Source organism: Rhinopithecus bieti, unplaced genomic scaffold, assembly GCF_001698545.2.
Source record: "Rhinopithecus bieti isolate Rb0 unplaced genomic scaffold, ASM169854v2 scaffold_10088, whole genome shotgun sequence".
Classification (NCBI taxonomy): Eukaryota; Metazoa; Chordata; class Mammalia; order Primates; family Cercopithecidae; genus Rhinopithecus; species Rhinopithecus bieti.
The window spans coordinates 877,680-889,803 of NW_016806409.1; the positions used below are offsets into that span (position 1 = coordinate 877,680).

General features: G+C 57.4%; 1 protein-coding gene across 6 annotated transcripts in view; it reads left to right on the forward strand.

Annotated features, from left to right (window-relative positions):
• The first annotated feature begins 5,934 nt into the window (after window positions 1–5,934).
• Window positions 5,935–12,124, forward strand: part of ADAM11 (ADAM metallopeptidase domain 11) — a 23,515-nt gene continuing 17,325 nt past the window's right edge. For 2 of the 6 annotated variants that reach the window (XM_017876082.1, XM_017876083.1), the window contains exons 1-2: window positions 5,935–6,150; window positions 6,614–6,789. In XM_017876082.1, the coding sequence (XP_017731571.1) occupies window positions 6,090–6,150; window positions 6,614–6,789 (237 nt within the window). In that variant the 5' untranslated portion in view covers window positions 5,935–6,089. Of the gene's footprint in view, window positions 6,151–6,214; window positions 6,378–6,613; window positions 6,790–12,124 lie in introns of those variants that run through there. The other 4 variants (XM_017876088.1, XM_017876085.1, XM_017876084.1 and 1 more) reach the window with 4 other exon arrangements.

Sequence of the window (12,124 nt, forward strand, 5' to 3'; positions counted from 1 at the left end):
AGTTAGCTGGGCGTGGTGGCGCGCCTTTCGCTCGGGAGGCTGAGGCAGAAGAATCGCTTGAACCCGGGAGGCAGAGGTTGCAGTGGGCCGAGATTGCACCACTGCACTCCAGCCTGGGCAACAGGACGAGACTTTGTCTCAAAAATAAATAAATACATAAATACATACATACATACATACAAAAAATGGAGGTAATCATAGTTGCTACCTTGCTAGGAAGTCACAAGAATGAAATCAGATATGTTTGTGAGGTATGTGGCACAGAGCTTGGCACATTGTCTCAATAAATAACATATTACCACAGGCACACATGCCTGTGAGGCCTCCTTCCTAAACTTACATAAAGCTTATTCTCACTAATTCCCACCGGGCAGTGTCCCTTGGTAACTGGCGTCCTCATCTCGGGTGTGCATTTGTGGATGAAGCTGCTGAGGGACACTGTGAGACCCTCTGTCCCAGGCCCCCTCTCAAGGGCCATCTCTCCTCTGCTCCAGGAGGATCCCTTGCATGGAAGAGAAGTGGCAGTTGGGCCCTTATGGATGTGACTGTGTGCCCCACAAGCCTCCCAAAGAATGAGTGTGCCTGGGATCCTGGTGCCCCAGGTGCCCCCAACTCCTCCCTTGGTGAAGCCTGAGAGCTTCAGAGGTTAAAAGAGGGGCCACTTGGACACCTGAGAGGGAGGAGCATGAGGTTTCCCAGGAGAGCTATGCAGATGAGAAGAACGGTCCTTGGACCCTAGGCTGGCATCTGAGAGGAAGCAGGATGAACTTCTGTCCAAATGTTGGGCGCTTCCCCTGCTGCCACCCCTCACATCATGACATCAGGCATAGGTTCTCTCTGCACTGGGTAGAGAGAGGACCCCAAGGCCCCCAAGCCATAGAGAGGCCTGGGGTCCTGGGCAAGGGCCAGGGAGCCGGTTTGCTCCTTGGCACCTTAGACAGTGCGAGCCCAGGGTGACTGAGCCCCTTTCATGCACCAGACGCTGCTCCAAGCACGGGCAGCTCAACCATCATCCCCGAGAGGAGCACTGTGAGTGGGGGTGGTTTTCTAACCCCTGTGTCATAGATGAGGAAACCAAGGCCCAGAGACGCCAGCAAGCTTGCTTAAGGTCACACAGCCAGTTCATGGGGGAGGCAGGATTGGGACTCCAGCCCAGAGCCCTGAATCCTGCCCCCTTGACTGGCATGGTCTGTGCTGCAGGCCTTAAGGCTGGGCACCAGGCCTGGATGGCCTCCACTGGCAGGAATCACTGCCCGTGGTATCACCCCAGGGCTGGAGGCAACCAGCACCCCTCCCTTACCTGGAGTTGCGGAGACAAGGTCTTGGCCTTGCATCCCCAGCTTGGCCCTTGTGCAGGAAAATTTGAGAGAATCGGCTGAAGGGCTAGAAGAGTGGCAGAAGGAAGGAGGCCCCGGCCTCCTAGGGGAGGGGCTTCCTAAGGGAGGCCAGACCCTAACCTCTCAGGACCCCACAGCTCCCTCAGCAAGAGCAACCCCAAGGGTGGCATCAGGGCAGCAGAAACAGTGGCCCCACCCTCAAGGGATGGGTGTAAGGACTGAAGGAGCCAGCCATAGCTGTGGAGTTGGGGTGGGGCCCCCCAGGGAACCCTGTGTTTGAGGGGGAGACACAGGCCTGCCCTGATCTAAGCAGAAAACAGCCCTTGCCATCAGGGTCAGGTCTGATGAGGAAGACAAGCCCTGGTCTTCTGAAGTCCCAGTCTGATGAGGGACCACCAATGAGAAGACAGACAGCCCTGACCTCAGGAAGGAAGGTGGGTGAGAGAACATGAAGCAAGCTTTCTGTGTGGGGAGCCCACGGCTCCTAAGAGAGCTGAGGCAGGCATAAGACAGGGGAGGTGGAACCTCAGGGACTGGGGACTGTGCTCAAGGGAGAGGCAAGAGGTCTAACCAAGGCCGGGTGCCGGGGCTCACAGATGTAATCTAATCCCAGCACTTTGGGAGGCTGAGGCTGTAGGATCACTTGAGTCCAAGAGTTTGAGACTGACCTGGGCAGCGTAAAAAGACCCCCATCTCTACAAAAAAAAAAATTTGTTAGCTAAGCATTGGCCTCATGCCTGTAATCCCAGCACTTTGGGAGGCTGCGGTGAGTGGGTCTCTTGAGTCCAGGAGTTGAGACCAGCCAGGACAACATGATGAAACCCAATCTCTACAAAAAATACAAAAGTGCTGGGCACGGTGGCTCACACCTGTAATCCCAGCACTTTGAGAGGCCAAAGTGGGCAGATCACTTGAGGTCAGGAGTTCAAGACCAGTCTGGCCAACATGGTGAAACCCCATCTCTACTAAAAATACAAAAATTAGCCGGACGTGGTGGCGCACACCTGTAATCCCAGCTACTCGAGAGGCTGAGGCAGGAGAATGCTGGAACCCAGTGGGAGGAGGAGGTTGCAGTGAGCTAAGATCACACCATTGCACTCCAGCCTGGGCAACAGAACAAGACTCCATCTCAAAAACAAAAAAAAAGCCAAGCTTGGTGACGCCACCTGTAGTCCCTACTATTCGGGAGGCTGAGGCAGGAGATCGCTTGAGCCCAAGAGGTCAAGGTTACAGGAAGCTATGATTGTGCCACTAGTTCTCCAGCCTGAGCAACAGAGCGAGACCCTCAAAAAATTAAAAAGTAAGGTCTATCGCCTGCAATCCCAGCACTTTGGGAGGCTGAAGCAGGCAGACTGCTTGAGGCCAGGAGTTCGAGAACAGCCTGGCCAACATGGTGAAACCCCATCTCTACTAAAAATACAAAAGTTAGTCAGGCATGGTGGTGCACACCTGTAATCCCAGCTACTTGGGAGGCTAAGGCAGGAGAGTGACTTGAACCCAGGAGAAGGAGGTTGCAGTGAGCCGAGATTGTGCCACTGCACTCCAGCCTGAGCAACAGAGTGAGATTCCATCTCAAAAAAAAAGGCTGGGTGCAGTGGGCTCACGCCTGTAATCCCAGCTCTTTAGGAGGCCGAGGTGGGCGGATCACCTGAGGTCAGGAGTTCGAGACCAGCCTGACCAACATGGAGAAACCCCATCTCTACTAAAAATACAAAATTAACAGCATGGTGGCACATGCCTGTAATCCCAGCTACTCGGGAGGCTGAGGCAGGAGAATCGCTCAAACCGGGGAGGTGGAGGTTGCAGTGAGCTAAGATCATGCCATTGCACTCCAGCCTGGGCAACAAGAATGAAACTCCATCTCAAAAAAAAAAAAAAAAAGTCTAGGCCAGGCGCAGTGGCTCACACCTGTAATCCTAGCACTTTGGGAGGCAGGCAGATTGCCTGAATTTAGGAGGTTGAGAACAGCCTGGTCAACATGGTGAGATCCCATCTCTACTAAAAATACAAAAAATTAGCCGGGTATGGTGACACGCGCCTGTTGTCCTAGCTACTCAGGAGGCTGAGGCAAGGGAATCACTGGACCCCAGAGGTGGAGGTTGAAGTGAGCTGAGATCTCGCCACTTTACTCCAGCCTGGGCGACAGAGCAACACTCTCCAAAAGAAAAAAATATATAGTAAGTTCTGGCCGGGCATGGTGGCTCATGCCTGTAATCCCAGCACTTTGGGAGGCCAAGGCGGGCGGATCACGAGGTCAGGAGATCGAGACCGTCCTGGCTAACATGTGAAACCCTGTTGCTACTAAAAATACAAAACAAAATGAGGCGTGGTGGCGGGCACCTGTAGTCCCAGCTACTCAGGAGACTGAGGCAGGAGAATGGTGTGAACCTGAGAGGTGGAGCTTGCAGTCAGCCGAAATCGCATCACTGCACTCCAGCCTGGGCAACAGAGGGAAACTCCGTCTCAAAACAAAACAAAACAAAAAATAGTAAGTTCTAGCCAGATCTGCTGGGAGTCAGGGAACCCAGGAATGTAAGTGGCTACTGGGGCCAGGGAGCCATATGACTTAGTCCCCACTGGAACTAGCCCAGGGTGCCACCAGGGAGAGTCACTCTTAGGGCTCATCGGGTCTCCCCAACAGGAAGTCTAGGGTCCCAGGGCCACCGGTGTGGTAGGAACATGCCTCTGGTGAAGAGACCTGGACCACAGATTGGGCTTCCTCTGTGGTCTTGACATGTCGGAGGACCCAGACTCTCCCAGCCCCGGGCCCCCACTGTGAAATGACAAACTTCACCCAGCCTACTGAGGGGCACTCCTGATCAGGACTTGCTGATGTGGCCCTGGGACACGGGCAGGCTGGAGCAGACAGCCACTTTCGTGTCTGGGGTGTGTGGTGAGGGTGCAAGGGACCAGATATACCAGTCCTCTCTGGTCCCAAATGGAGGGCAGAGGTGGAAGTAGGACTAGGGGTGGCTAAGAGGAGTGAGGCCCTAGAGTAGGGGACATACCTCTCACTGACCAGCTGTGTGACTTTGGGAAGCTCACATAACCTCTCAGAGCCTCAGTTTCCCCCTCTGTAAAATGGGGAGCACAATCTCTCCCTCGGGACTCATCATGAGTTTCCAGGAATACCACATAGTAGGCCCTCATTCCCAGGAGCCTCCTCGCGCCTCTACATCTTGGAGGAGGTTCTCGAGATGTCTCCAAAGCGAAGGAAGAATTGGCTCAGCCTTGCTGAGCATCTGAGTCTGGCATGGCAGGTGGTTGGGGGTGGGGGGGAGTCACTTCGTTCCCTGCATTGATGTCAGCGCCTCCTGGGAAATCGCCTTCTCACCTCTCCTGGGCCTAAAATAGAGCGGGGGATGGGGGCATCACAAGCTAGAGGCAGTTCCCTCATCCCTAGCAGAGGCCCTGGGTCCTTGGGGAAGCAGAGGACCCAGGAAGGGGTTCCCTGCCTCCAATCTTGTTCTTCAGTGACTTGTGGTCCCCTAGCATGGGTACAAAAAAGGTTAGAGTGGGGACTCATCAGCGTTCCCACCTGCCATGCCCCACCACACCCCACATCATCTCAGGTACCTGGCCTTCAGCACCCCCAGCAGAAGTCTGAGGTCCCAGCTCTGCCATTGGGACCCATCATTCCCCAGGAGCTGGGTGGAGGGCACAGCCGGGGATGTAGCTTGGGAGGGCCAGTATTTTTGCAGACAGGGCAGCCTAGTCTGACTAGAGAGGGAATGCTGGGGGACTCCAGAGGTGTCTTCTGCTCCTAAGGATTGGGATTAGTAAGGGAGGGGGAGCCATGGGGCATGCTAGCAGCATGTAAGTGATCTGGCTAGTTTATATTTTATCTAGGGGGAAGGACAGGGCGCCTGTGAGAGACTCAGGAACCCAGACGGAGATGCCAACCCTTCCTGATGGTTGGAGTGACAGCGATCCCTGAAGCCCTCCTAGAGGCCGGGACATCTTTGGCGGGGAGAAGGAGCCGATGGGAAGGGGTCTGGACCGCGGGCTTGGGAGGACTCCTCAGTGACACGACCCGTAGCGAAGGTGCAAGAAATCCCAGAGGCGCGGAGCCTGGCGTTCGCCAAGAGCCTCTGCCTACCCCAACCCCAGCTTCCACAGCCTAGGGTCAAGCGGGGAACTCCGGGCTGGGGCTGGGGCTGGGGCAGCCTCTCCGGGGTACCACGACCGAAGGCGAAAGCGGGCGCCACAGCCACGCCCCTGCCCCCGGCCCCAGACGGGCAGTCGCCCGGTCGACCGCGGGGGTCCCCAGTCCCCTGCCTCTCTATCCTACAAATCTACGAGTCCTCGGAGATGCTCTTGCAGAGGTGGCCGAGGAGGGGCCGCGGGATGAGGTCGCGGAGCGCCGCCGCCCCGCACCTGACGAGAGGCCCCTGAGGTGCGGGGAGGGGCCCCGGGGCGGCGCCTCTTTTGTCCTCCCGCGGCGGCCGCCCGGGCCCTGCGGGGCTGGGGGGGCGGGGGGCGGCGGGGAGAGCGGAGGCGGGCCCTGGGCTTCACGGTGGCTTCGCCGCTCCGCCTCTTAACCCGGCCCGGCCGGCCCCGCCGGGAATGGCGCGGGCCGGAGGCGCATGAGGCCCCGGCGGCTGGTCCCGCCGCCCCACCGGCCTCCGCGACCCCGCCCGGCCCGCCCCCCGCCCGGCTCCGCAGCCGGCGGCCTCCCACCCCCGTCCCTGCTCCCGGCCCTCCCGCGCCGCTCGCAGCCGCAGCCCCCGGACCGGGAGGAATGAGCGAGCCATGAGGCTGCTGCGGCGCTGGGCGTTCGCGGCTCTGCTGCTGCCGCTGCTCCCTCCGCCTGGTGAGTGACCCCCACCTGGTCCCGGCGCCCCCTCCCTGCCCCCGCCCCGAGATGTGCGGCGCTTGCTGCTGCAGCCACCTTTTCCTGCAGTGCTCAGGGTGACAGCGGGTCCGGAGCGCGGGAGGGTGGGGGAGCGGGAGAGGAGGAAAGGTGCGTCCACCCACCTGTCCCTAGCTGGCCAGGCCCACCGCGTCCCTGCCCCTGCCGCCGACCGGACAGCTCTGCAGGTCTCTGCGGGTTTGGGCGGATGGGGGGGGCAGTCGTGACGGTTGAGCGGGCGTAAAGCTCCTGGCCCCCTCCCCGCGGGCTCTTGCCTCTGCAGGGCAGCCAGATCCTCCCCACCCGGATGGCCCTAGGGCTCCAGGGGCCACACCAGAGTGGGGGATGCGCCATGTCCACCCCTTTCCCAAGTCTCCTGCCCCAGGATGAGCAGCTGCCTGCAGCCATGGCCTTGTTTCCCCAGGTCTTGGGACCCAAGGTTCTGCTGGAGCTCTGCGATGGGGGCGCTTACCCCAGCTGGGGGGCCCAGGAGCCCCTGAGGTCACCGAACCCAGCCGTCTGGTCAGGGAGAGCTCCGGGGGAGAGGTCCGAAAGCAGCAACTGGACACCAGGGTCCGCCAGGAGCCACCAGGGGGCCCGGTGAGTGGGGCTGGGTGGTGAGGCCAGGGGCTAAAGCAGGCCTTCGAGCCCCTGGGAGCGCACGGGGTAGCCAGTGCTGGAGCCCTCCTCAGCAGCTGCCCCGCAGAGTCCCCTTCCGTACAGTGGGCTATCAGGTGGGTGCTGGAGCCCACTGGTGGGGAGCCCAAGACTGCCCAACCCCAGGGCCCCCTCCCATTATTGCAGGGCCCCCTGTCCTCAGTGTTCAGGGACGCCTAATGCGTAGGTCTCAGGCCCGCTTTGGGTCAGCCTTCCAACGGCCCCCTGCTTCGCTCTCGCCAAAGCTAGTGGTTCTGCTCAAAACAGGGCTTGGATGGGGCAAGTGGGGGGCAGGGAGAGGCAGCCCAGATTCCAGTCAGGGATTAGGGTTCCCAGGTTCTCATCACAGCCACCTCAGTGGGCTTTCGTGGAACAGCTTAGTGCTTGCTGCTGCCTCAGTTTCCACACAGTGCCCAGATAGGCTTGTTGTTCTCCTTCCTGTCCTGGCTGAAGGTGGGGCCTTGGAAAATAACTTGAGGCCCCAGGCCAGCTCTACCTGCCTGCCCACTGTCCCTTCCAGCTGCCAGGCCCCACCTGCCTCCCAGAGGAAGGTTAGGCATGAAGGAGATTAATTGCAATTAATAATTAATTAATATCATGTGAATAATAATCACCCAGATGGAATATTCATTCAGCACGCCCCAGTGCTCCAAGAGCTGGAGCTGAAAGTGAGCCAGGCCAACAGGGCAGCAGAGGGCGGGTTGGCTGGCAAAGGCCCGGCACAAATAGGAGGTGTAGGGGAGAGACGCAGAGGAGGGGTACAACTGAGGCCTGGAAAGTTTTGGCAGCTGGGAGTGGTGGGAGGTAAATTGGGCTGGGCAGAGGGAGGAAGGAGGGAAACGGAGGCTAACATTACGGACATCTGTCAGACTGGCATCTGGCCCTGCCTAATGTACTTGGTTAAAAGCCCTTAAGGGAGGGGAGCAGAGGGGGATGCGGGGTGGTACAGGGGTGGAGAATACTGATGAAATGGATGGAGCAGGAAGGGAGCATGCATAATAGATGGACCATCACTCAGGGCCGTGCAGAGGGGCAGGGGGAGGGGGCTAATGGTCCGAGGCCCGTGGGCACTGGGGGTGGGGTGGTGGGTGGAAGCTGCCTTCAGTGACTGCCCAGGCTCCCTGGGAGGTGCGTGGTCCCAGGGCCAGGGATGGGGTGTCCTGGCCACTGAGTCTGGCTGTCTTGCCTGGTGTCACTCGCTACCTGTGAACTGTGAACCCCATGGTTACACTATGGAGGAACTGATGGTCCACCCGACTGCTGGGGCTCTGGCTTGTGCTTTAAGGGATATGCAGATTGAGTCATGGAGGGATGCCACCATGGGGTCAGGGGACAGAGATGAAGGAAAGCCTGGAGTCAGGTAGGGATGAAAAGTCAAGTATTCCGACTGGACAGGTCACTCCTTCAGCCGGACCCTTTCTGAGCAGAGACAGAGGCGGCAAAGGATAGGAGGTTCTGGCCTGTGGTGGTGTCTGCAGCTGCGTGGGAAGGTCAGGATGGGTGCAGTTGAACTGGTTAGGTTGGGGGTCTCTGTGTTCTTCTGCAGGTGAGTGGGTGCACGTGAGTTGTGTATGTGATCCACCGATTCCAGATACTTCTGAGGGGTGTCTGAGAGCCTGGGGGGGGAGGAAATGGAGTTCCGTGGATCTGCCAGGCAGTGATTATCTCCAATTTTGGGGTCTTCTGGGACTGAGACTTCCTAGGACCCTCGTGGCAACCTCCTCAAGGGACTTGTTTGGGGCCCTGTCTTATCTGTGCCTCAATTTCCCCTGAGGTCCCAAAGCTGTGGAGTTCTATGGGCCACTCTGCCAAGCTTTGTATGCACTTTACATCACTTATTTCTCCCAACTCTGTAAGGCTTGTAACTTTGCGTGTGTGTGTGTGTGTGTGTGTGTGTGTGATGGAGTTTCGCTCTTGTTGTCCAGGCTGGAGTGCAATGGTGTGATCTCTGCTCACCCCAACCTCCACCTCCTGGGTTCAAGCGATTCTCCTGCCTCAGCCTCCTGAGTAGCTGGGATTACAGGCGTGCACCACCACGCCTGGCTAATTTTTTGTATTTTTAGTAGAGATGGGGTTTCTCCATGTTGGTCAGGCTGGTCTCGAACTCCCGACCTCAGGTGATCCGCCCACCTCAGCCTCCCAAAGTGCTGGGATTACAGGCGTGAGCCACCGTGCCCGGCAGCTTATAACTCTGGTCAGCCCTATTTTGCAGATAAGCAAACTAAGGCTTAGAGGGATGAAGTAAATTGCCCAAAGTCAATCAGATCTTAAGCAGTGGAGTTGGGAGTTTTCTCCACACCAGGGCACTTCCCAGTTCTGCCTCCAGGGCTCTCTGGATTTGGGTCCAGGAGGCAGTCTCCCAACTCCACCCAGAGCAAGGAGACAAAAAGACACATCCAGAATATTTTCCCTAATGGGAAGGAGATATGGCAAACCCTCAATCTCCTGCCTGGCATTTCTCCCGGGGTTAGAGCGCTTTTGGCCTCAGAGCCACGGGGTCTGATGGTGGATCCAGTGTGAACTTGAGCCTGTGCGTGTCCTAGCCAGAAGTACCCTAGCCGAGCGCTGCTTGGGTTTTGCCTTAACTTACTGCCCTGGTTTAGAACTTCAGGCCCAACTGGTGTTGAGCTGGCAGCAAGATCTCTGGTCATGTATCAAGTCCAGGGGCACATGCTGGCTGGCAGGGCCTGGAGCGCTGAGCCGCTGTGGCTTTGGGCTGGTCGCTTGACTTTTCAGAGCCCTCGTTTCCTGTTCCCTAAAATCAGGATAGTAACATATCTCAGTCCCACCTACTATCAGGAGGTGGTGATGGGAAAGGGCTTTACGTGCTGAGGATTCCTGGCTTGATGGGGGCGAGGGTGGGGGTGCAGCTGGGACCGAGGAAGAGATACAGTGGTTGGGAAGGAATTAGAAGCTGGAGAAATTAGGCTGGGTGCATTGGCTCACAGTGGCCAATGTTAGGGGATTGCTTGAGACCAGCAGTTTGAGACTAGCCTCGGCAACATCGTGAGACCCCCGTCTCTACCAAAAAAAAAAAAAAAATTACACAAGCATGGTGGTGCGCACCTGTAGTCCCAGCTACTCCGGAGGCTGAGGCTGCAGGATCGCTTGAGTCCAAGAGTTCAAGGCTGCAGTGAGCTATGGTTGCACCACTGCACTCCAACCTGGGCTACAGAGTGAGATCCTGTCTCACACAACACAACGACGACAACAAAAAGAACAAGCTATAAAAATTATAATATTTACTAGGCCTTTTTGCAGCAGGCACTCCTTTACGTGTAATTATTTAATCTTCAACACAGCTCCCAGAGGTGGGGCTGCTATTCCCATCTCGCAGATGGAGAAACAGGCACAGAGAGGCAACGTAACTGCCCCAAGTGACACAGCACTTGAGCACGGAGTCAAGACTGATCCCCAAAGCAGGGATCTCACTCAGCGCACTGCCACTTCTTGCTCTGGGCTGAAGGGAAGAGAGACACAGACGCACCCTTGCCCTCTCTCTGCCACTGCACTCAACCCCCTCACTTCTGTCCAGCCTGGAAGCAGGCTAGGCCTGAGGCCCAGAGAAGTGGGGGAGCTTCTGGGAGTGCAGAAACCTGTGGTCCCAGGGAGCCTGCAGCTGAGGCGTGGTACGGGTCAGACAAAACTACCATGTACAGTTGGGCTGGTTGTTCACTGGACTAGGGTGACTGGGCAAGGGGTAAGTGAGCTGAATGCAATCCGTGGGCTTATGGGGCCACATGCATTCTTACTTGCAGGGGGACCCCATTTTCTTTTTTTTTTTTTTTTTAGACAGTCTCGCTCTGTCACCCAGGCTGGAGTGCAGCAGCATGATCTGGGCTCACTGCAACCTCTGCCTCCCAGCGAGGGAGCAATTCTTGTGCCTCAGCCTCCTAAGTAGCTGGGATTACAGGCGTGCACCACTGCTTCCAGCTAATTTTTGTATTTTTAATAGAGACGGGGTTTCACCATGTTGGCCAAACTGGTCTCAAACTCCTGACCTCAAGTGATCCACCAGCCTTGGCCTCCCAAAGTGCTGGAATTACAGGCGTGAGCCACCTCACCTGGTCTTGGGACACCTTTTTCTGATTCACACCAGGCTGCTGTGTGGGTTATGCCTGCCCCCGGGGAGACCCAGACTCCTTGGGAACAAGGAGAGAGCAGGACATGGGGAGGTGATTAGGGTCAGGGGTGAGGAGGTCGCAGACCTGGTACATAGAAGCTCATCTGAGCCAGCAAGGGGAGGAGCGCCTCAGTCTCTGGGCTAAGCTCTTGCGAGAGCTGCCCTGGCCAGCATTTACTGAAGACGCCACCCTAGAAGCCCTCCACGGTGGGCGTGTGCTGCAACAGTGTTTGTGTTTTCTTCCTGCAGAAAGATGAAGGGCAGTTGAATCAGGTTCGCCCCCAGCTCTTGAAGATGGGCCGGCAGGGTGCCACAGGGGGACCAGGGTCTGTGCCTGGGGCCCTGATACCCCACTAGAGCCAAGGCCATGTTATAGTGTGTGTGGCCAAAGTAGCTACCTCCTAGGTTGAGGCAGGTAGCTAGAAGCCGGGGCTAGGATATGTGCTGGGCCCAGCTTGTTCCCAGGAGCGAGGTGGGGGCATAAACTGAGCCCTGCGATGCCAGAGAGTTGAGCAGGCTTGGTTTTGGTGTTAGAGGCTGCATGCTGTGGCTTTGAGGTGGCACAGCCTTAGTGCAGGGCCTGCTCCTCTGCTTCTGACTGTGTGACCTAAGCCAGCCACTCAGCCCCCTAAACCACAACTTCCTCATTCATAAAATGGGGATACGCTCATAGTTTCCATCTCTCAGGCTGCTGTGAGGACTTGAGATGATGAATGTCAGGTGTCCAGCCCGAGATCTGGCAAAATAGCCGATGGTCAACATCTCTGAGTGTCCAGGCAGGGTGCTGGGCCCTGGTGCTGGCATGAGGGCTGGGTGTGAGAAACAGGAGCCAGGATATTTAGGGGTTACCTGTCAGGCTCAGGCGGGGTCCAGGGGAGAAACCACATGAGCAGGACTCTGGCCTGTGGGCTTGGTCTCACCCAAGCACCCTCCCGGCTGCCTAGAGGAACTCAGCTGTCCAGAGTCTGTCCCCAGAGGGACTGATGACCCTGTAAGGAGGTGGCTCTGTTCTCAAAAATGTAGGTCAAATCCCATCATTGGAAATTCGTCTGGATGTTCTCATTGTCTGGGAATCCCGCTGTCCTCTTGATAAATGGAGCACCCAACGCATTGCCAGGGGCGGGTAGGGGGAGCTGGCAGGTGGGTGGGTGGGTG